A 20,709-nucleotide genomic window follows, 5' to 3' on the forward strand; every position below is an offset into this window, starting at 1 on the left:
TTTGTTCTGTAAGCTCATGACTATGAGCTTCAGGAGAATAGGGGCAGTGTTTATAGCCACTTTATCTCCCCAGCTGCTACCATATAGAAGGTACTCAACAATGAGTGAATGATTGCTGATTACCCCTCAGTTACTAGCTCAAGTATTATGTGCCTATGTTTTCAGTGTGGTGCATCTCTCAGTGGGATTTGTGTTCTCTTCATGATTTGGCAATGGGAGGGGTTTTGAACTTCTTTTGTAAGAAGAGAGACTTTCTGCTTGGAGTCCTCCCTGAAACAGATATCTATTGAGTAGCCCCATGCCACTTCCTTTGAAACCCCATAAATGCCCCTTCATCATGGGGTATTCTTGGTTAAATACTTTGTACCTAACTCACAGTACCTATTAAGGATGTGTCCCTTTTGGACTATGTTGACCCAAATCCCTTCTTCAAGGATCTCAACTAATGGGACAATCCACTGGTTTTACTCTTCAACATCTTCAGTTAAATTTTCTTTGAGCAGCAGGTTAGGAAATTTCAAGTTTCTCCTTGTCTTTCTCCTAAACATGGTGCCCAAATTTATGACAACTGACTAGTCAGTCACTTTACCTGAAGCAAGACAGAAGATACTTCATTCATTCTTATTACCAGCATCCATTTCTATTACCAGAGTTAGCAAACCAAGAAGTTGCACATCTCAATGCTTTTGAGTTTCTTTCCAAGTCTGTTAAATCCAGAGAATTAGCCCTAATAGGAAATACAAGGACAGCAATTACAGGTAACTTATTCAGTTCAGTCATTCATTTTTTGGAAAGTTTTAGTCCCTAACCCGACTTTCACAGAGACCATATCTCTTTTTTACATTGTAAGCAATAATAAAGAAAATGAGCTTTCCACTTCCTACATATGTCTCCCGGGTTTTGCTCTATAAAATAACTTTTATTGCCTTTTTTATTATATACATAATACATGTTTATTGTTTAAAACAGAAAATACACACAAGCAATGGGAAGAAAATAAAAATCACATATAATCCCGCCATACAAAGATCACTACTGTTAACACTTGCTGCCTTTGCTGTGTATCTACTGTCACCCTTTTAATATGCCTTTATGATTTTTAAATAAAATTGTATGGTATTCTTTATGTAAACTTTTTAATCAAAAAACATGTGTCACAGATATCTTCCTATGTCATCAAAAGTAATTTTGATGGTTGCATAGATCCCTTTATATGGATGTAATTTATGTGCCTCATTTTAATATTATTTTTATTGGTAGATTGAAAAAGTCCTACAGCAGGGAGAGATTGGAGACTGTGCAGAGCCCTACATGGTTATCAGAGAAAGTGATGGGGGAAAGGTATGGTAATTTGAGTATTGCTAAATGGAGACATCTTAGAAGAAGCAGATCTTTCAGAAGTGTTACAAAAAATAGTTAATGGGCTTTAGTCCCTCATGGGTCCCTACATGAGACACTACTACATTGGAATTAAATGAAAGAAGAAAAGGAAACTGGTCACTGTGTTGACTTTTTGTTTGTTTTCTTGTTTTCTGTTTGTTTACTTTATCTCCCAGGCTGGAGCGCAGTAGTGCAATCACGGCTCACTACAACCTTGAACTCCTGGGCTCTAGTGATCCTCCCTCCCAGACTCTTGAGTACCTGGTACTACACGCACCTGCCACCATATTTGGCTAGTTTTTTTATATTTTGCAGAGATGGGGTCTCACTGTGTTGCTCAGGCTGGTCTCAAACTCCTGGTCTCAAGTGAGTCTCCTGCCTCAGCCTCCCTAAGTGTTGGGATTACAGACATGAGCCATCATGCCTGACCTGATGATGACTTTTTAAAGAAATAAATCCTTGAATTTTCTAATGTTGACCTACACAAGAATCTGACTGCATAACTTGTCTGGGGCAAGGACACCCCCTGTTATCTTGCTTCTGAGGCTCTGACTCAGCTGATTGGGAGGTCCATGGAGACCCCAAAACTGAACAGTCCCAGAGCAATCCTGGCCTTCCTCAACAGCATGGGCCACTGCCCTTTCAGATATGCAGATCATTGGGAATTGGCTGTCACTACCATGCATTATAAATTCATTAACACAGGATAGGTTTTGAGTTTATGAAAAGGATATCTTTTCTCAGCAGCAATTTGCAAAGATTCCCAGTGTGATTTTTAAAACATGGCCTTAGCAGGTCACGGTGGCTCATGCCTATAATCCCAGCACTTTGGGAGTCCAAGGCAAGTGGATCATGAGGTCGGGCGATCAAGAGCATCCTGGCTAACACGGTCAAACTCCATCTCTAGTAAAAATGCAACAAATTAGCCAGGAGTGGTGGCACGCACCTGTAATCCCAGCTACTTGGGAAGCCAAGGCAGGAGAATTGCTTGAACCCAGGAGGCAGAGGTTTCCATGAGCCAAGATTATACCGCTATACTTCAGCCTGGGCAACACAGCGAGGCTTCGTCTCAATAAATAAATAAATAAATAAATAAATAATAGCCTTTCTGGAATAAGGATTACCTAATCAGTATTGCACTACAGATTCATAAATGTCAAGTAAGATTTACTGAACTCAAGGCATTTGATTTTTTAACTCTATCTTCTATTATGAACTCAGAAAGCACACCTTGGTAGTGTTGTAAACTTCCTAAGGAGTTGTTAGGAAACTTTTTGGAAATTTTTGTAGTTTTCCAAGGTAACTTTTGGAGAAACAGGTTCACTTGGGAGCTTGGTAGATGATATACAAAACTTTTGATTTCAAGATTCTTATGCAAATCCAAGTCATATAGCTAGCCACCAAAAGAATTGATAATCTGGTGTAATGAGTCCCCCCCTCCTTTTTTTTTTTTTTAAGCTAAAAGTGTAGTTTACTAATTAAATGTAGCCTTTTTGTAAACTCCTCACTTTTTAATCTTTATTTCCTTATCAGCTAAACTTCTAGCCTGAGTGTGTCATTTTTCTGCCTATTCACTCTTTTTATTTTTTAATGGGAAGATAGGTATTGACTCTTTTTAATCAGTAGGGTTTGGATTTTAGAGATGGCTGTCGCATTGAGGTCAGAGGCAGTTGCCTTGGTGCTGATGCTAGTTTCAGCTTGTTTCTTTCCATTTTCCTGCAGAGTAAAGAAAAGATTGAAAAACTAAAACTCCAAGCTGAATCTTTCTGCCAGCGTTTGGGGAAATACAGGATGCCCTTTGCCTGGGCACCCATAAGCTTATCCAGCTTCTTCAATGTCTCCACCCTTGAGAGGGAGGTAACCGATGTGGACCCTGTGGTTGGTAAGATTTTCACCTGTAGTGGGAAAGAGAGGGCTTCCCAGCGTGCCACTGCTCAGGTCCACTGCTTACTAGTGGGGGTTGGGGGCACAGTGAGGTGTAGGGAGTGGGAAGGAAGAAGAATATAAATAGAATGAAACACTATTATAACTGGATTATATATATTTGATTGGACAGTGATCTCCAAAAGAAATTATGAACATTGGTAAAGATTAAGTATATTCTTATAGTAAGATTTTCTATATGGTTTGACACTTTAAAAAGTTAATTTTTGTTAGCTACACCCTCTCAAAAGTAAAACTTTAAAAATAACAAGAAAATGTAATAACCATCTATAGTGCGTTAAACAGAGACACCCTGGTCAACTCCTAAACCTAAGGAAAAAAAAAAAGCCTCTGTTACAAAGCCTTCAAAAAGCAAAACTCAGGTTTCTCAGCAAAATTTCCAGTCCTTTAAAGTTTACTTTGCCAAGTGCAGTGAAAAAGTAGGCACCCAAAGAATATCTAGTTACTGTTTTAATTTATTTAGCATATTAATTTTTCATCATCTCACCCTTGATCTGAATCAGTCATTCCTACACTGCTTGGTTGTAGAATTTTTCAAAAGGGCCTCAAGATTTCGAGTTGACCCACTACAGCACCTGTGGTGGGGTTTCTATTTCCCTAAATGCTTTTGTAGCCACCAAATATTGAAGTCTACGTCTGCATTCACATTTTTTTCATGCATTCCTTAAACCAAGACTTGAGCCACTTCTGAAATGTTACCTTGAGCAGGGAAGTGGGAGAAAGGGCATTTTGTGATGGCTGCTGCTATTTTTGAGTTACTGGTGCATAATCACCAGTTGGAACTCCCCGGTTATTTCTGATTCGTCAATAACAAACCTCACTTTACCACACCCTGATCTTCCTGTCACAGCTTTCTTTAATGCCAACATCTATGTAGACCCAAGTAACTTATTGATAAGAGTTACGTATAGAGTTTAGAGGGGACCACAGCTAGGTAATTCAGGTATGGGACATGCTGAGGCCTCAGTCATCTCTAGATCAAGGATAACCTGACTACAGACACTGACTCTTAAGGAGCAATCAGAAGATCCAAAGATGTCATGTATTATACTGAGGCGGTATGGCAGGTTTAGGTGGTAGAGGTAGCAAGAAATTCTAATTCAGCGTCATGGTAAGAATTAAGAAGAAGAAGATATTCAAAGACAGGAGTTGGAACTATTAGAGTTCTAAGCAATTTGATTATTTACAACAGAACCCGAGTATGTTATTAACAGCAGAATCCCTGAGTTTTTACAATATGAAAGCAGCAAGATTTCCACCCAAATCCCCAAAGGGGATAAGAAACAACTGGGCAAAGTATCAGGGTCCCAGCCCAAGTCTGAGTGTAGTTTGGGGTTCTAATTCCCATGGGACGGATCAGCCAAGGCAGAAACTCAGGCTCGCTGCCCTGTCCACACGATGAGAGCAGAGGAACACTGAGATTCAGAATGTACACAGGCTGACCCCAGCATGTTTGGGTCACAATCCCAAATGCCTTCAGGGGCATTTGAGTACATGCCTCTCCCAGTGGAATGCAAATATAAAAATAACAGAAAAGCAAACAACATGCTGACTAAATAAAGCTTATCAGGAGACCCTGTTCTGGCTATAGCTCTGGACTCTTGCGGGGTGGCATCTGGTCTACCTTAACTTCATGTGGGAGGGGCCCATGGCTGCTCCTGGCCTCTCTCTGGCTGGAGAAGGATTAAGGACGCCAACAGGAGGCCTAAGAAATGTAGGGGCCAATGAAAAGACATTTTCATTCAAAACAAGGATGGCCATATTCACTGTTCCTGATCAGTGACTTGAAACATATATATATATATGTTTCATATATATATGTATGTATGTTTAAGATATATATATATCTTAAAGTTAGTAACTGCTGTGTGTTTGAACAGAAAGGCATACTTTGGAGTGACAATTGTTTTTCTTAAAGGGAGAAGCTCAGTGGGTGAACGGAGGACTTTGGCCCAATCTAGACGGCTTTCTGAAAGAGCCCTCTCCTTGGAGGAAAATGGGGTTGGATCCAACTTCAAAACCTCTACCCTGAGCGTGAACAGCTTTTTCAAGCAGGTATCTCTTCCCATTACAGTGTGTCTCTGTTTTTCCCCATGCTGGCATGAGCACTGGAACCCTCAGGAGGAGTATATGTAGTGATAAAGAGAGCAAATTAGTTTACCTCACTGTCTTAGGTCATTTTCTCTTGCTTATAATAGAGTACCTGAAACTGGGTAACTTATAAAGAAAAGGTATTTGTTTCTTACAGTTATGAAGGCTGAAAAATCCAAAGTTGAGGGCCCACGTTTGGTGAGGGCTTTCTTGCTGGTGGGGCCTCTCTGCAGAGTCCTGAGGTGGAGCATGGTGAGGAGCTGAGCACGCTAGCTCAGGTCTCTCTTCCTCTTCTTATAAACCCACCAGCTCCCCTCCCATGACAACCCGCTAATCCATTAATCTGTGAATGGATCAATCCATTCGTGAGGGCAGAGTCCTCATGATTCAGTCACATCTTCAAGGCTCCACTTACCAATACTACCGACATGGGGACCAAGCTTCACCATGAGTTTTGAAGGGGACATTCAACTCACAGCATTCACGCAGCCTCGGTTTCACTAGCCACAAAATGGGAACAATAGTACTTAACTGTGTGTGGCCAGTGGGAAGATCAGGTGACATGAAACCTGTAAAGCTCATCTTAGAGTGCCTGGAATACAGTAAGTCCTCAGTGAATGTTAGCTATTTTAATTGAGAGAAGGATTAGATTTCGTTCCTATTGATACAGACTTTCCTGTTTGAAGCATCTTGGCCAATCCATTCTTTAAGCTATGACAGCAGTCTGACTGGGACATCTCCTTCCCTATGGATCTTAGGGTTTCCACTTTCACTACTGCTTGATGTGCACGTTTCCAGGGCTCCCTGCTTGCTCAGAGAGGGTGACCATTCCAGATGGTACTCTTTGGTAGCCCAGTAAACATCAAGACTATTAAAAAAATACAAAACTTCTTAGACTTGTCAAATGTATAGAGACAGAAAGTAGAATGATGGTTGTCAGGGTCTAGGGATAAAGGGGATGGGGAGTCACTGGTTAAAGGGTATAGTTTCAGATGTTTTGTTTGCAAGATGAAAGCATTCTGGAGGTTGGTTACACAACAATGTGAATGTACTTAACACTACTGAATTGTGCACTTAGAAATAGGTAAGATGGGCCAGGTGCGGTGGCTCACGCCTGTAATCCCAGCACTTTGGGAGGCCGAGGAGGGTGGATTACTTTAGGTCAGGAGTTCAAGACCAGCCTAGCCAACAAGGTGAAACCCCATCTCTACTAAAAATATTAAAATTAGCCAGGTGTGGTGGCACATACCTTAATCCCAGTTACTTGGAAGGCTGAGGCTGAAGAATCGCTTGAACCTGGAAGGTGGAGGTTGTAGTGAGCTGAGACTGCACCGCTGCTCTCCACCCTGGGTGACAGAGCGAGACTCCCCCCCAGAAAAAAGAAAGAGGTAGGATGGTAATTTTATGTTAGTTATATTTTGCCACACTTAAAATAAACTCACTTGGTCTGGCTCTGTTTTGGAAAGTTTTTCCATAGCTACACAGTCTTCATGGAGCATTTAAAAGGGTTACATTAACAAACTGAAATGCAAAAGGAATGCTGAGGGGGTCTGTGCGCCATGCCACATAATAGAAATAATAAGGGTCTGAAAAGGTTTCTGTTCAGGCTACATTCCTTCCCAGTCATGCAACCTTGGAGGACAAGGTACTTAACTAAATCTGGATGTTCTCATTGGGAATAAGACGTATCTACCTACCTACCTCACTGGGTTGTTGTAAGGATTGGAGATCATGCATGTGTGTCCCTTGGCAGAGTGCCTGATGCATCTTGGGCATTTGTGGGGGTGAGTAGCGTTTTTGCTTAACCTTCTTGTTCAAGACAGATGTGAAGAAAATGAGAAGGAAAGATGCTTTCTCCGCCTGCAAACCTTTGAAGAAGAAAGTAAACTTATTCTGTATTGTTCCAGAGGGTGGGAGTTATAGAGGGAGAAGCTTTTGGCCTGGATTTCTAATGGTCAGACAGGCTTCCTTAGAATGCAGCAGAAGCCCCATCCCCAGAAGGACTCATGAGAGGCTGAGGCACAGTAAGTCATCAGTGACTGAGAAGGATTTAACAAGAGGTGGAACTAAATTATTTCAGAGCTGCATATAATGCCAATTTCTATAAAAGACTTATGAGAAAAAAACTTAAAGGTAAAAATCTTCCCAGAAATCAGTGGTCCCCAACCCAAGTGTCAAAGGTGCATCTGCACTAACTCTGACTTTTCTGTTGGCAGGAAGGAGATCGCCTTAGTGATGAAGACTTATTCAAGTTTTTAGCTGACTACAAAAGATCTTCATCCTTACAGAGACGAGTCAAGTCAATTCCAGGTGTGAATGACCTGTCTTATCCTCTTTAGCTGTGCCAAAACTGCTTATCATTAGACATATTCTTTGTCTAATGCTAGAATTTATAAAATCATCTTTGCCAAGTGAAATATGAGATTTTATGTTAGGAGTTAAGACTATGAATTGTTCTATAGTTTTGGCAACCTATTAATGTTTTTTAATTTTCTTAAAGGATTGATTTCATAAACAAACCCTGTGCTTTAGATGTGATTTCTCAGATAATGAGAATTTTTATTTTATTTTGTTTTTTTTAGATGAAGTCTCACTCTGTTGCCCAGGCTGGAGTGCAGTGGCGTGATCTCGGCTCACTGCAACCTCCTCCCCACTGGCTTCAAGAGATTCTCCTCCCTCAGCCTCCCAAGTAGCTGGGATTACAGGCACATGCCACCCCACCCGCTAATTTTTGTATTTTTAGTAAAGACAGGGTTTCCCCATCTTAGCCAGGCTGGCCTTGAACTCCTGACCTCGTGATCCACCCACCTTGACCTCCCAACATGCTGGGATTATAGGTGTGAGCCACCCACCACGCCTGGCCGAAAATAGTTTAAAAGAGGAGCCTCTTTAGTCAAATAAAATAGTATACTTAGTATTTAAAAAGTGTGTGTGAGATGCTTCAGTAGAAGGCAAAGGCACCCTCCTTATCCTCAGCTCAGCAACCCTGGAGGTACTTCCACAGCATCCTCAGGTCCAGGGAAGCCAGTTTTAAAACTACTGATTTTCACTGCTAGCAATGCAGGGAAGTTGCTTAACGCTGTACAATTAAAGTGTGGTAGTTCAGGAAAGAACTTTAGAAATTCTCTAATCCCTTCCTACTTATTTTACAACTTCTGGCTTTATATTTTATTTTATAGGCGCTAAATTTCAAAAGTTCTCATGACACGCTTTTCTCGAACTGTAGGAAATTCGTTCTTATTTTCACGAAAGCAACACCGAGCTACAGGCTTTCTTGATTCCCTCATAACATGACAGTTTATTTACTAGAACATTCCTATTTTCTCTCTTTAGGCTTGCTCAGACTGGAGGTTTCTACAGCTCCAGAGATCATCAATTGCTGTCTGACTCCTGAAATGCTGCCTGTGAGACCCTTTCCTGAAAACCGGACACGCCCACACAAAGAGATTTTGGAATTTCCAATACGAGAAGTATATGTCCCTCATACTGTGTACAGGTAAGAAACTCAGGTTCAGGCCGGGTGCAGTGGCTCATGTACTTTGGCTCGTGGTCTCAGCACTTTGGGAGGCTGAGGCAGGAGGATTGCTTGAGCTCAGGAGTTTGAGACCAGCCTGACCAACGTGGCAAAACCCTGTCTATACAACATATACAAAAATTAGCTCGGCGTGGTGGCACTTATCTGTAATCTCAGCTACTTGAGAGGCTGGGGCAAGAGAATTGCTTGAACCCAGGAGGCAGATGTTACAGTGAGCCAAGATTGCAGCACTGCACTCCAGCCTGGGAGACAGAACCAGACTCTATCTCAAAAAAAAAAAAAGAAAGAAAGAAAAGAAAAAAGGAAGCACAGATTCTTAAAAAAAAACACTGAACTCACATTCTGAGTTTTATGTGAATAATGCTTTCTCATCCTTCAACCTGTCTTCCTACTTCCCAAGCTTTAGGGAAATGAAATGTGAGGTTTATGTAACCATAGGTGATGGCCAAATCTCTTTCTAAACATTGTTTACTTAATTTTCTTTAACAAGAAAGTATTACTTCCAATGTAATTATAGTTTAGGATTATAGTGGACATATGTTTTCCAGAGATTAAAAAAAAAAAATCCTAGCCAGGCACGGTGGCTCACGCTTATAATTCCAGCACTTTGGGAGGCCAAGGCAGGTGGATCATGAAATCAGGTATTCAAGACCAGTCCAATCAACATGGTGAAACCCTGTTTCTATTAAAAATACAAAAATTAGCAGGGCGTGGTGGCATGTGCCTGTAATCCCAGCTACTTGGAGGCTGAGACAGGAGAATCGCTTGAACCCAGAGGCAGTGGTTGCAGTGAGCCAAGATCATGCCACTGCACTCCAGCCTGGGCAACAGAGCGAGACTCCGTCTCAAACAAACAAATAAACAAACAAAAATCCTGCTAGTCATTACCTTGTTTTTCCTCTGTGAAGAAGGACGTACTAGAGAAAGAGCAATGTGACCAGCATGGGCTAGTTGTAAAAAAGGCAGGTTTTCAGCTGAAGACTAGCTCTTTCCAAAAGACTTTACAGCAGTAATGTAATAGTAGTACATATTCGAATAGTGTTTACAGCAGTAACAGAACGTTCTGTATGTGTGCCACCAGTACAATAGCCACTAATCACACGTGGCGAGTGCAATGGAGGAACTGACAACTTCATTTTAATTCATTTTAATTTAAAGTCAAGTAGCTGTATGTGTCGACCATATTGGAGAGGACGGAGCTGGACACTAAAGGCCTGACAGGTTGGGCTGGCTTGGTTTCTGAGTCACATGTGGTGGCACCTGACCTATTCTATAGGGTCTGGAAGGAGTCCTTGTCAACACACATCTTCCAGATACAGAGTGTATGTTCTTGAGCTGCACTGGGTGCTGTAGAAGTGCCAAGGACACCCGTTAGAAATGCCAAGCCCACCCTGTTAGAAACCAGCTCTTTACTCTGGGGAATGACATAAGTAGATGTCCCTCCAGTTTCGTCGTGACCCCTCTGCTTGGCTCCCAGGCCACCATGTGTTATAGTCTATTTAAGGAAAGAGAGGGAGAGAATGAACTTGGTTCAGAATCTTACTCCATGAAAACTTCACAGAATTTAAGAAGCATCTTGTCTACATCTCTTGTGTTAAATTTTTACTTTTCTTCTCCAGTCCTCGAGTGCTTTAGAGTGGTTTTGATTAGATTGGGCTTGACAGTTACCCAGTCCCAGAAGAGCATCCCCCTTCCTGTACCTCCCCACATCCACAAATTGGAAATGGAAAGAGAGGTCTGAACCCCAGGTAAAATTGGCAGGCTAAGTTTGCCCTGGGTGACCTCGCCCGTTCATTTCTGTCCATTTGCCTCTCTTTTTGTTCCTTGCTACCTCCCCATACCTCAAAAAACCTTGAACTTTGTGGCTTTTCTATACAGGCCCTCCCTTTTCAAGCAAAGATCTCTAAACTCATTCACTGTGGTATCGATAACAGGTATGGATTAGTCTTATCACTTTGAGTGTTACCATTTTGGGCTGGGTGCGGTAGCTCATACCTGTAATCCTAGCACTTTTGGAGGCCAAGGCAAGTGAATCACCTGAGTGAAGTCAAGAGTTCGAGGCCAGCATGGCCAACATGGTAAACTCTCATCTCTACTAAAAATACAAAAAAATTAGCCAGGCGTGGTGGCACATGCCTGTGATTCCCAGCTACTCAGGAGGCTGAGGCAGGAGAATTGCTTGAACCCGGGAGGTAGAGGTTGCCAAGATCACGCCACTGCACTCCAGCCTGGGCAAGAAACTAAAGAACTCCATCTCAAAAAAAAAAAAAAAAAGATATTATCATTTTGGCAGGGACAGAAGTTCCTGTTTCTAATTTGAAAAAAAATCCAGATTTCTTCTCATCCCAAGAGTCTGTCAGGTAACTTTCACTGTTGATGTTGCTATTTCCATGCCAGTCAATAATCCTGGTCATAGCTGTATCCCTTACGGAAATCAAATAAATGAAAATGAAGATTTATGGAGCAGTTAAATTCAGGAATATTTCTTTGTTTACAGAGTATTCACCTGATGATTTTGAAATATGACTTGACTTATAAAAAGCTGATCTACCTGGAACTGTGGGCAATGCATCTATCAGGCCACACAATAAATGCTTACACGGACAAAGCCAGGATTGGGGATTTCAAATTAGTGTGCCCTTAACACAAACTGCAGCGCCCCCGTGGGTGGAGGGAACTATTACCTGGTTCTAATGGCAGATGTCATCTGGCCTTGAGTGCCAGTGGCAGCCAGAGTCACACATTTTAGGATTTTTGTATTGATGAGGGTTTCAGTTGAACATTGCCTGAGTTGAACTCCAGTTATCTTTACCTCTCTTAAAGAAGTAGCTGCCACAGAGCCTCAGGTAAAGTTGGCTTGGGATTGGCTGGCATTGCCTTCCAGCCCCCCAGCCTCACCTTCCTCCCACCTCTTCACTGCCTCTTTTCTCTGCCATGCCCTTTCAGGTGTCCTGTGGGGGACACCCCTCAAGTTGTATTCCATCGTATTAGGTTGGTGCAAAAGTAATTGTGGTAATGCATGAGTGCTGCCCCAGGCCTCTGTCTTATTCCGATTTCTTTAATGAACAACGGTAGATGAGTTCTGGTGGAAATCGGTAGGCCTCCTGGAAGTCCCCCCATGGGTCAGTGAGGGTCTGGCGTTCATCAAATAAACACTTGCTCTGACAAGAGAGATCAACTTCTAGAGGCAGAAGTATTCATCCCAGGAATGACCAGGGGCTCCCAAACCAGGGGCTTGGGCCCTCTGCAGTGCCATGTGCAATCTCCGTGGGTTAGAGGCATGGAGCTAGAGCCAGGTAATATATCAGTTGGAACATGATTTATCTGATGGATAATTAGCTGTTTTCAGGACTCTTCCTATTCAGCTGAATGTCCTCAGACCAGTCTGATCTGGCCTAATGGAGATGTGCTCCCATGTCACAGTGAAGTCTTCAGGAATACGTCCCACCTTCTGTCCTGGGCAGGGGTCGGAGAAGAATGGCCTAGCATGCATGCAGGAGCTGACCAGAAGGAATGTCTGCGAGTTATGATTTAGTGAATACAACTTCTAAGGAGACCAGAGCCAGGCAGGAGGCTCTGAGAAATCACAAGCGGAAGGCCAGCAATTCTGAAAGCAGAGCAGAACAGCTGGAAGAACTGAGCTGATGAAAAGGATTATCCAAATCCAAGCTTGGCATTCCTTGCTCTGTGTCCAGATTAAGAAAATGCTAGTTGTTTGCCTAGGAACACATTTGTACCAACTCCTGGCTTCTTTTCCATGTGGCCCAACAGCTGGTACTAGAGACACCAGCTGCTTTCTGGTGGGGGCGGGATGAAAGCAGCATGGGCTGAGGCCAAGGCCCAGCAAGGCCTTCAAGGACGTCCTGTCCTGCGGCTGCCATGGGAGTGTGTGCAGAGATCACAGGCGCTGAGGTTGTAATGAGCTTGTTAAGCTCCTTGCTGTCCCTTTAACTGGTAATTACAGTTAAAAGAGCCACTTTAATTACAGTTAAAGTGCATTTTCATCTCTCGTTTCAGCCCCTAAGAGCCTCTGAGGTCTTGTTTATCCAATTATCAGACTGGCTGTGGAGGACTGTGCTTGCCGAGAACAAGCAAATCAGTTGGAACATGATTTCTCTGATGGTTAATTAGCTGTTTTCAGGACTCCTCCTGTTCAGCTGAATGTTCTCAGACCAGGAATCTGATCTGACCTAACAGGGATGTGCTCCCATATCACGGTGGAGTCTTAAGAAATATTACCCACCTTTGTCCAGCCGCGGTGGCTCATGCCTGTAATCCCAGCACTTTGGGAGGCCGGGGTGGGTGAATCACTTGAGGTCAGGAGTTAGAAACAAGCCTGCTCAACATGGTGAATCCCCATCTCTACTAAAAATACAAAACAATTAGCCAGGCTTGGTGGCATGCACCTGTAACCCCAGCTACTTGGGAGGCTGAGGCAGGAGAACTGCTTGAACCCAGGAGGTGGAGGTTGCAGTAAGCCAAGATCGCACCACTGCACTCCAGCCTGGGCAACAGAGAAAGACTCTGTCTCAAAAAAAAAAAAAAAAGAAAAAGAAAGAAGACTACTACCCGTCTTCTCTCCTGCAGGGGAAAAAGAATGGCCTAGCTTGTATGCAGGAGTTGACTGGAAGGAATGTCTGCAAGTTCAGAACTTCTAAGGAAAGAAATGAACCAGAAATAACTCCAAATTAAGTGGTTAGGAAGTGGGGCAGGACATGGGGAGTATCCTTGAAAGAGACTTTATTTCATCCAAGGAAATGGATTCCCAGTTTAGGCCTAGTTAGCTCTATATTCAGAGTGGATCTTCTTAGTTCGGGGGGAAGGAACGGTGGAAGGAAGGGTGATTGTGCATCAGAGTAAGTGTCCATCCCCACCCTGGAGCTCCGATTTAGGAGGTCTGGGATGGGGCACTGGTGGTCTAACACTCTTTCTTGTTCAAAATCAAAGCTTCCCCCTCCTTCTCATGGAAGGGAAGCTTCCACCAACCCTTAATGAGTTCCTCTACTGTATGGAGTCATCCAGTGCTCCATACTGGGTGTGGCAGCTCACACCTGCAATCCCAGCACTTTGGGAGGCCAAGGCAGGAAGATCCATTGAGCCCAGGAGTTCAAGACCAGCCCGGGCAACATAGCAAGACCCCGTCTCCACAACAACAAAAAATTAGCCAGGGGAGGAGTGCACACCTGCAGTCCCATTTACTTGGGAGGCTGAGGTAGGAGGATAGGTTGAGCCAGGGAGGTGGAGGCTACAGTGAGCCATAATCATGACAATGCCCTCCAGCCTGGGCAACAGAATGAGACTCTGTCTCAAAAACCAAAAACCAAAAACTATTTCCTAGGTATAAGGTGATCCGGAAGCCCAATCCTTGGTTTTACTAGGCTCAGCAAACAGTTGCTTATGAAACAGAACCTTTATAAGCAAACCATTCACTTAGGAAGGGCAGTGGCAGCCCACACAAAATCTAGTCATTTGAATTAGCCAAGGAACGGAGACAAAGACGAAGTGAATTTGTGATGCCAGTTGCAACTTGGTGTTAATAATAAAGCAGGAATACAGTGCCCACATTCCTAATGCCTTGCTCCCAAACTCAGCAATCCTCCGCCTATTTGTAAGAATGAAAAGATTCGGGAGGGAACCAATTGCCTAAGGTTATGACAACAGAGCTACCATTCCAGTATAACGTTCAGCCACTAGAGGGCACAATTCACCCACTTTCTAAATTCAGACATGGGACTACCTTTTCCGTTGCAAAACAGATGAAGTGATTTATGAAAGTAGGACACATATTTGATTTTTTGCCTTTGAAATGCAAAACCAAGAAAACCTGAAAATTATCGAAGTGTCCTATGAGATCACTGTTGTCATTTTTCACAGAGGATTTTATTCTAGCCTGTCAGTTTCTGCCTCCTTTCATTAGTAAGTCCTGACCTTAGACATCTGGCATTTTTTTTGGAAGGTGTAGTGGGGCAGGGGACCAAGAGACGCATCCCTTAATGTAGCTACAGATGGAAATCTTCTCATTTTGGCGAGAGAGTTGCTTACTATACATATTTACATATTCACCAATTCTGCTCGTATGTAAACCAAAGAATGTGAAGAATTTTCCTAGAATCACGATGAGCAGGGCAGGTAGGAAGTAGGAGTAAGCAGGTGCTGTGTCCATTAGTGTCAGTGATTCCACAGTTCACAACTCCATATCTGTCTTCTTCTTTTATATTCATTTGAGTCCACACTTTGGTGTCCTACTTAAAAATCTTGCATCGGTTTACCAGTGATGAGTGTCATTTTTTTCACTGTCCTTCACATGGGATTTAGCAGGAAGATTCATGAGGCATCCTGTTCCTAGCTGGGTTCACTGGTTGGCGGAGGCAGAAGCAATGGAGAAGTGGTGATGAAATTAAGGCAATGTTAGGCTTGCATTTGACTGTGATCTTGAATAGTGTCTAGATTCGAGGGAGCACCTAAAATCCAAAAAAGTCTTTTTTTCTTTGATTTCTATACTTTTGCTGGTTTTAAAAATTATTAGGCAAGGCACGGTGGCTCACGCCTGTAATCTCAGCACTTTGGGAGGCTGAGGTGGGCGGATCACAAGGTCAGGAGTTTGAGACCAGTCTGTCCAACATAATGAAACCCCATCTCTACAAAAGATACAAAAACTTAGCCGGGCGTGGTGGTGGGCACCTGCAATCCCAGCTACTCAGGAGGCTGAGGCAAGCGAATCACTTGAACCTGGAAGGCAGAGGTTGCAGTGAGCCGAGATCGCACCATTGCACTCCAGCCTGGGCAACAGAACTAGACTCCATCTCAAAAAAAAAAAAAAAAAAAAAGATTATTTAAAAATCAGTCCTTTGAAGTGGCTTGTTATCTTCTGATGGAACAGCTTTTGAGGAATTGTTCAGTCTTACTTCTTTTGCTATTGGAGATTGTGGGGGATTCTAGTTTGTAGCTTTTTCGTCCTCAGTTCTGACTTCCTCATGTACTTTACAGATGCCCCCAAAGATCAGCATTCCTCCACCTTTCCCTGGGAGTGTTTGGCCATCTCTAAAGCAGAGATATTTTAACAGCCCTCCCTAATGGATGTCCTGTGGCTTCAGGCCTCAGACAGGCTGCCCTTAGGCCCTCAGCAAAAGTCAGTGTGCCCTGAGGCTAAATATTAGATGCTGTGTCAGGGTTTCCCAAGGGGAGAAACTGAGTGGGAAGTGCAGGGAAACCCCACAGTACAAAATCACACAGACCTGTGGGTAGTTGAAAGGACTGTGTTTTGACAGCATAGTGAGGTAATTGTTTAAAACCACAGCTAATTCACCGGATTTCATGTGTCTTTTTATAGTTAAAAGATGAAATTTCTTTACCTACTGGTATAAAAAACAGAAAGATTCTAAAACTTCCAAAAAATGTGCTGATCCTGCCTGCTCTGTTTCATGTTCTTTGACAACTTTTAAAATGTAAACTGAGATTCATGTAACTGTTAGTAGAATTATTAATATTGTGGCTTAATAAGGACAAAATTAGAGGAACTCAGCTTAATGGCTCATTTAATGATTTCTGATGGGTCTCCATGCCCAGGCTGATAATTATACATGTAGCAATAAGAAAATCTCAAAGCCTATTTCTTATCTTTTCCTAGAGTTATGGCTTTTAAACCCAAGCTGGTCGTTCCTTTTGTATCACTCCACTTATTTGATAGGGCTGACTTGGGCTGAGCCTTCTCTCCTATTTTCAGTGATAAGTTTAGCAGCATTCCTAAACTTCTGTCAATCAGCTCACAGGAAACAGACCAGTTTCTTTATCCTGTTAACAGATTTACATTTCTGTTCTCTCAAAGTGTCAGTTAATGTCCTCAAGGGTAATTTGTACAAATATACATGATAATCTCTGAATTTTTCTGAGAAGACAAACTCAGAAACCTTAGAATTCTGATTCATTCTGTTTGGTTCAGACTTGGATGAATTTGCTTCTTGGAGTAGGGGCATGAAAATTATTTTTTACTTCATGTAATCTGTTTCTTCTTTCTCCTTCCCCTGCTCCCCAGTAGCTCTTCTGAGCTTGTTCATTCTTCCCTTACTCCCATTGTTGAAAATGTGGTCCCTCATTCTCACCTTTCCAGAAATCTCCCTGTGCTCCACAAGCTTGGCCCATCTCAAACTTGGAGTTCTGTGTTCTCGTGTTCTTTTTGCATTTTCTTCTTTTAAGAGACAAGATCTTGCTCTGCCTCTCAGATTGGAATGCAGTGGCATGATTCTAGCTCATTACAGCCTCAAACTCCTGGGCTCAAGGGATCCTCCCACCTCAGCCTCCTGAGAAGCTTGGACCACTGGTGTGTGTGCCACCACACCCAGCTAATTATTTTATCTTCTCTAGAGATAAGGTTTCACTCTGTTGCCCAGGCTGGTCTTGAACTCCTAACCTCAATCAGTCTTCCTACCTCGGCCTCCCAAAGCACTGGGAGGTGCCACCCTTCTTGCATTTACCTAATCAGTCATTCTCTAGACATGTCAGTACCTCCAAGTGATTCATATGCTTGTTTGGTGGGCATTGAACATGTGGCAGTTTGGAGAAGGACGTGGAGAAGGCAGCAGTCACAGGCATTTTTACCTTTGCATTTATTTCCTGGTTACAGTACTTTTAATGGCTGTTGAACAAGATTCTGCCAGTGTATGCGCCATCAGGGACACATTCATGCCACTTTAATTCTCTTAGAACATCAATGAGATAGTCTTACTGGGGAGAGATAAAGGTCTGGGTGTATCTTTTTCCTCTGGCAGGTTTTCTTCCACTTTAATAACCAGCCAACCGACTGGGAAAGAAGAACAAACATCAAATTAGTGGTTTGTCCTCACTTTGTGGGTAAGCAGAATAATAACACCTGTGCTTCCCAACGCCTCTCCCTGCATTTTTTGAAACCAATATAAATTGTTGGTTAGAGAACAACCTTAATGGGGAGGAATGTGGAAGAGGAATCACCAAAGGGGGACCAGTCAGCCTGACAGGCAGCAACTCTGGTGCCAAAGAATGGACACAAGATCAGAGCCGTGTCCCCATCCTGATTGCAAACTTCCTGGGGGTGGCAGAGACTCATACTATTTCTCCCATCATGACAAAAATCAGTGTGTTGGAGCTCATGGAGGAAAGTTCTTTGGGATTGGCATGGGAAGGTGATGAGGCCGGTTGACAATTAGCCTAGTTCACTGGGGTTTTGTTGTAGCAGCCGGGTGGTGGCACCATTTTGCCACCAGGAGGTGCCAATGACATCCCTAATTTCTCCAGCTTCCTGATAGGTCTTGGTAGGGTTGGGGGTCCACCAGGATTTGCCTTGTATGCCCTGCCTCTGACTGAGATTCAACACTTAAGAAGGTAACTGGGGAAGGCCTTTCTCCAGTGAGAAGGTTTTGATGTGCTTTCATTATCAGGGACTGGACTGGACCTGGAGAAATCAGTTTTTCTGTAGTCTTGTTTCTAGAGTGGCACCCTAGTCATAGGCAGGTCAGGAGGACAGACAGTTGGTCACCCCCTTCAATACCAATCATGGCTGGAAAATAGGGAGTGCCTTTCTCACTTACCAATCACCAAGGCTAGAAGATTGTCTGTAGTTCTTTAAAATGCCACAAAGCTGTTGTTAGAGCTGCCCATTGGCAAATCATGTACTGGGTTTTTTGTTTTTTGGGTTTTTTGAGACAAAGTTTCACTCCTGTTGCCCAGGCTGGAGGGCAATGGGGCGATCTCAGCTCACTGCAACCTCCACCTCCTGGGTTCAAACTATTCTCCTGCCTCAGCCTCCTGAGTAGCTGGGATTACAGGTATATGCCACCATGCCCAGCTAATTTTGTGTTTTTAATAGAGATGGGATTTCTCCATGTTGGTCAGGCTGGTCCCAAACTCCAGCTTCAGGTGATCCACCTTCCTTGGCCTCCCAAAGTACAGGCATGAGCCACCACTCCCAGCCCTGTACTAGTTTTTGACAATCACAATGCAGTCTTCCTTCGGTTTTGTTTCCCCTGGTTCTGGAATTAAGGCTGAGCTCTACTTGACAAGTTATCTTCTGTGCAGGTTCTACAGGCTGTGTTAGCTCATAGCATCGAATCAGTAGGCATAGAAATATCCGCTGAATGGGATGGAGAAAGTGGAATGGGACAGGAACGTGTGATGAACAGGAAGTTTTCCCCTTTATTTCCAAAGTCTTGTCTACTTAGAGCAACAGGATGGTGATGATGCTTTCTGGTTAAAGATGTCACGGCAGCAATCTTCCCTGGACTGCACTGTATCTGGTGTTTCCGACTTTCTTGTAGAACTTTCCCTGAAGTCAGCAAGAACCCAGTGAGAATCAGGATTTGCCTAGAAATTTAGCATTTACCTAATCAGTCATTCTTTAGACATGTCAGTACCTCCAAGTGATTCATATGCTTGTTTGGTGGGTGTTGAGCATGTGGCAGTTTGGAGAAGGACGTGGAGAAGGCAGCAGTCACAGGAGAAATGTTTGATGTTGCTAAACATCAACCCCACGGCAAGCCTACAACTAGGGGAATGGGAGGCATGGTGTGGGTAGCTGCTGACACACAGCTCTGGAGATAGCTTCCTGCAAGCTGGAAGGGACTCTGGGCAATAGGCTTTAGGGCCTAACTGCTCCTTCAGGGTCACTGATTGTTATGGCAGCCTTGGTACACAGCATTCAGCATAGAATTATTATTACTACTAAGCATGATCCTCACCATGACACTCTTGGGGTGGAACACAAGAGCCCAGAGAGAATATGCTTATTTAATGCAACCTCTAATGTTTTCTCCCAGAGTTGAGATGAAACTGAACCAAACTTTAGCATGAGAATTGGTATCCCAGGTCAGCAGCCAAAAACAATGCTGACACTTGGCCGGCTGTGATGGCTCATGCCTGTAATCCCAGCACCTTGGGAAGCCGAAGTGGGTGGATCATGAAGTCAAGAGTATGAGACCAGCCTGACCAACAGAGTAAAACCTCATCTCTACTAAAAATACAAAAAACATTAGCTGGATGCAGTGGTAGGCACCTATAATCCCGGCTACTTGAGAGGCTGAGGCAGGAGAATCGCTTGAACCCGGGAGGCGGAGGTTGCAGTGAGTCGAGATCACACCACTGCACTCCAGCCTGGTCAACAGTGCGAGACTCTATCTCAAAAAACAAACAAACAAACAAACAAAAAATGCTGACACTTAAGTATCTAGCTCTGAAAGAAGTGAAATCTATAAGAGGGACTGTTAACCCTCAGAATCATCTGGGGATGCTACCTCCCTTTGTGGACTAATCACACTGGTATGAGTGTAGGGAGTGGGAACACTTCCTCTCAGCTCCTTCCTCACCATGTGGCATTCAAGGACAAAGGGAGCAGGATGTCTTCCCTTTGAAAAAGCTCATATGCCTAGCAATACCCTGTGAATAATGTTGATGCATTCGCCTAACCTATATTATGAGCCCCTGCTGTGCGTCAGACACTATGCTCGGTGCTGAAACAGACGAGGAGAGGTGACTTCTTGTCTTTGAAGGCAATTCCCAGCCTCCTAAGAAGCACTAGAACCACAGGCAACCACGCTGGTCTAGGCAATGACGTGCAATGCAACTTTGTCCTGCAGCCACTTGAGATCTTTGAAAGTTCTCCTACCTCCAAAACCCAGGCAAGTCCTCTCTCTTGCCAAGTGCCTAAAGCAAGGATATGTTCATAGAGGTAGCTGTGGGCATCTGGCCAATTTATTTCCTAGCAGACCTGCTGTTTTCCCCAATCCCAATACTTT

At 43.4% G+C, this 20,709-nt stretch overlaps 1 protein-coding gene across 7 annotated transcripts in view; it reads left to right on the forward strand.

Moving 5' to 3' along the window:
- DOCK8 (dedicator of cytokinesis 8) overlaps positions 1 to 20,709 on the forward strand; it is a 251,124-nt gene that overhangs the window by 111,991 nt on the left and 118,424 nt on the right. For all 7 annotated transcript variants that reach the window (XM_078367972.1, XM_078367967.1, XM_035275978.3 and 4 more), the window contains 5 exons: positions 1,261 to 1,341; positions 3,103 to 3,262; positions 5,243 to 5,379; positions 7,632 to 7,725; positions 8,749 to 8,911. In XM_078367972.1, the coding sequence (XP_078224098.1) occupies positions 1,261 to 1,341; positions 3,103 to 3,262; positions 5,243 to 5,379; positions 7,632 to 7,725; positions 8,749 to 8,911 (635 nt within the window). The remainder of the gene's footprint in view (positions 1 to 1,260; positions 1,342 to 3,102; positions 3,263 to 5,242; positions 5,380 to 7,631; positions 7,726 to 8,748; positions 8,912 to 20,709) is intronic.

Source organism: Callithrix jacchus, chromosome 1 (assembly GCF_049354715.1).
Source record: "Callithrix jacchus isolate 240 chromosome 1, calJac240_pri, whole genome shotgun sequence".
Taxonomy (NCBI): Eukaryota; Metazoa; Chordata; class Mammalia; order Primates; family Cebidae; genus Callithrix; species Callithrix jacchus.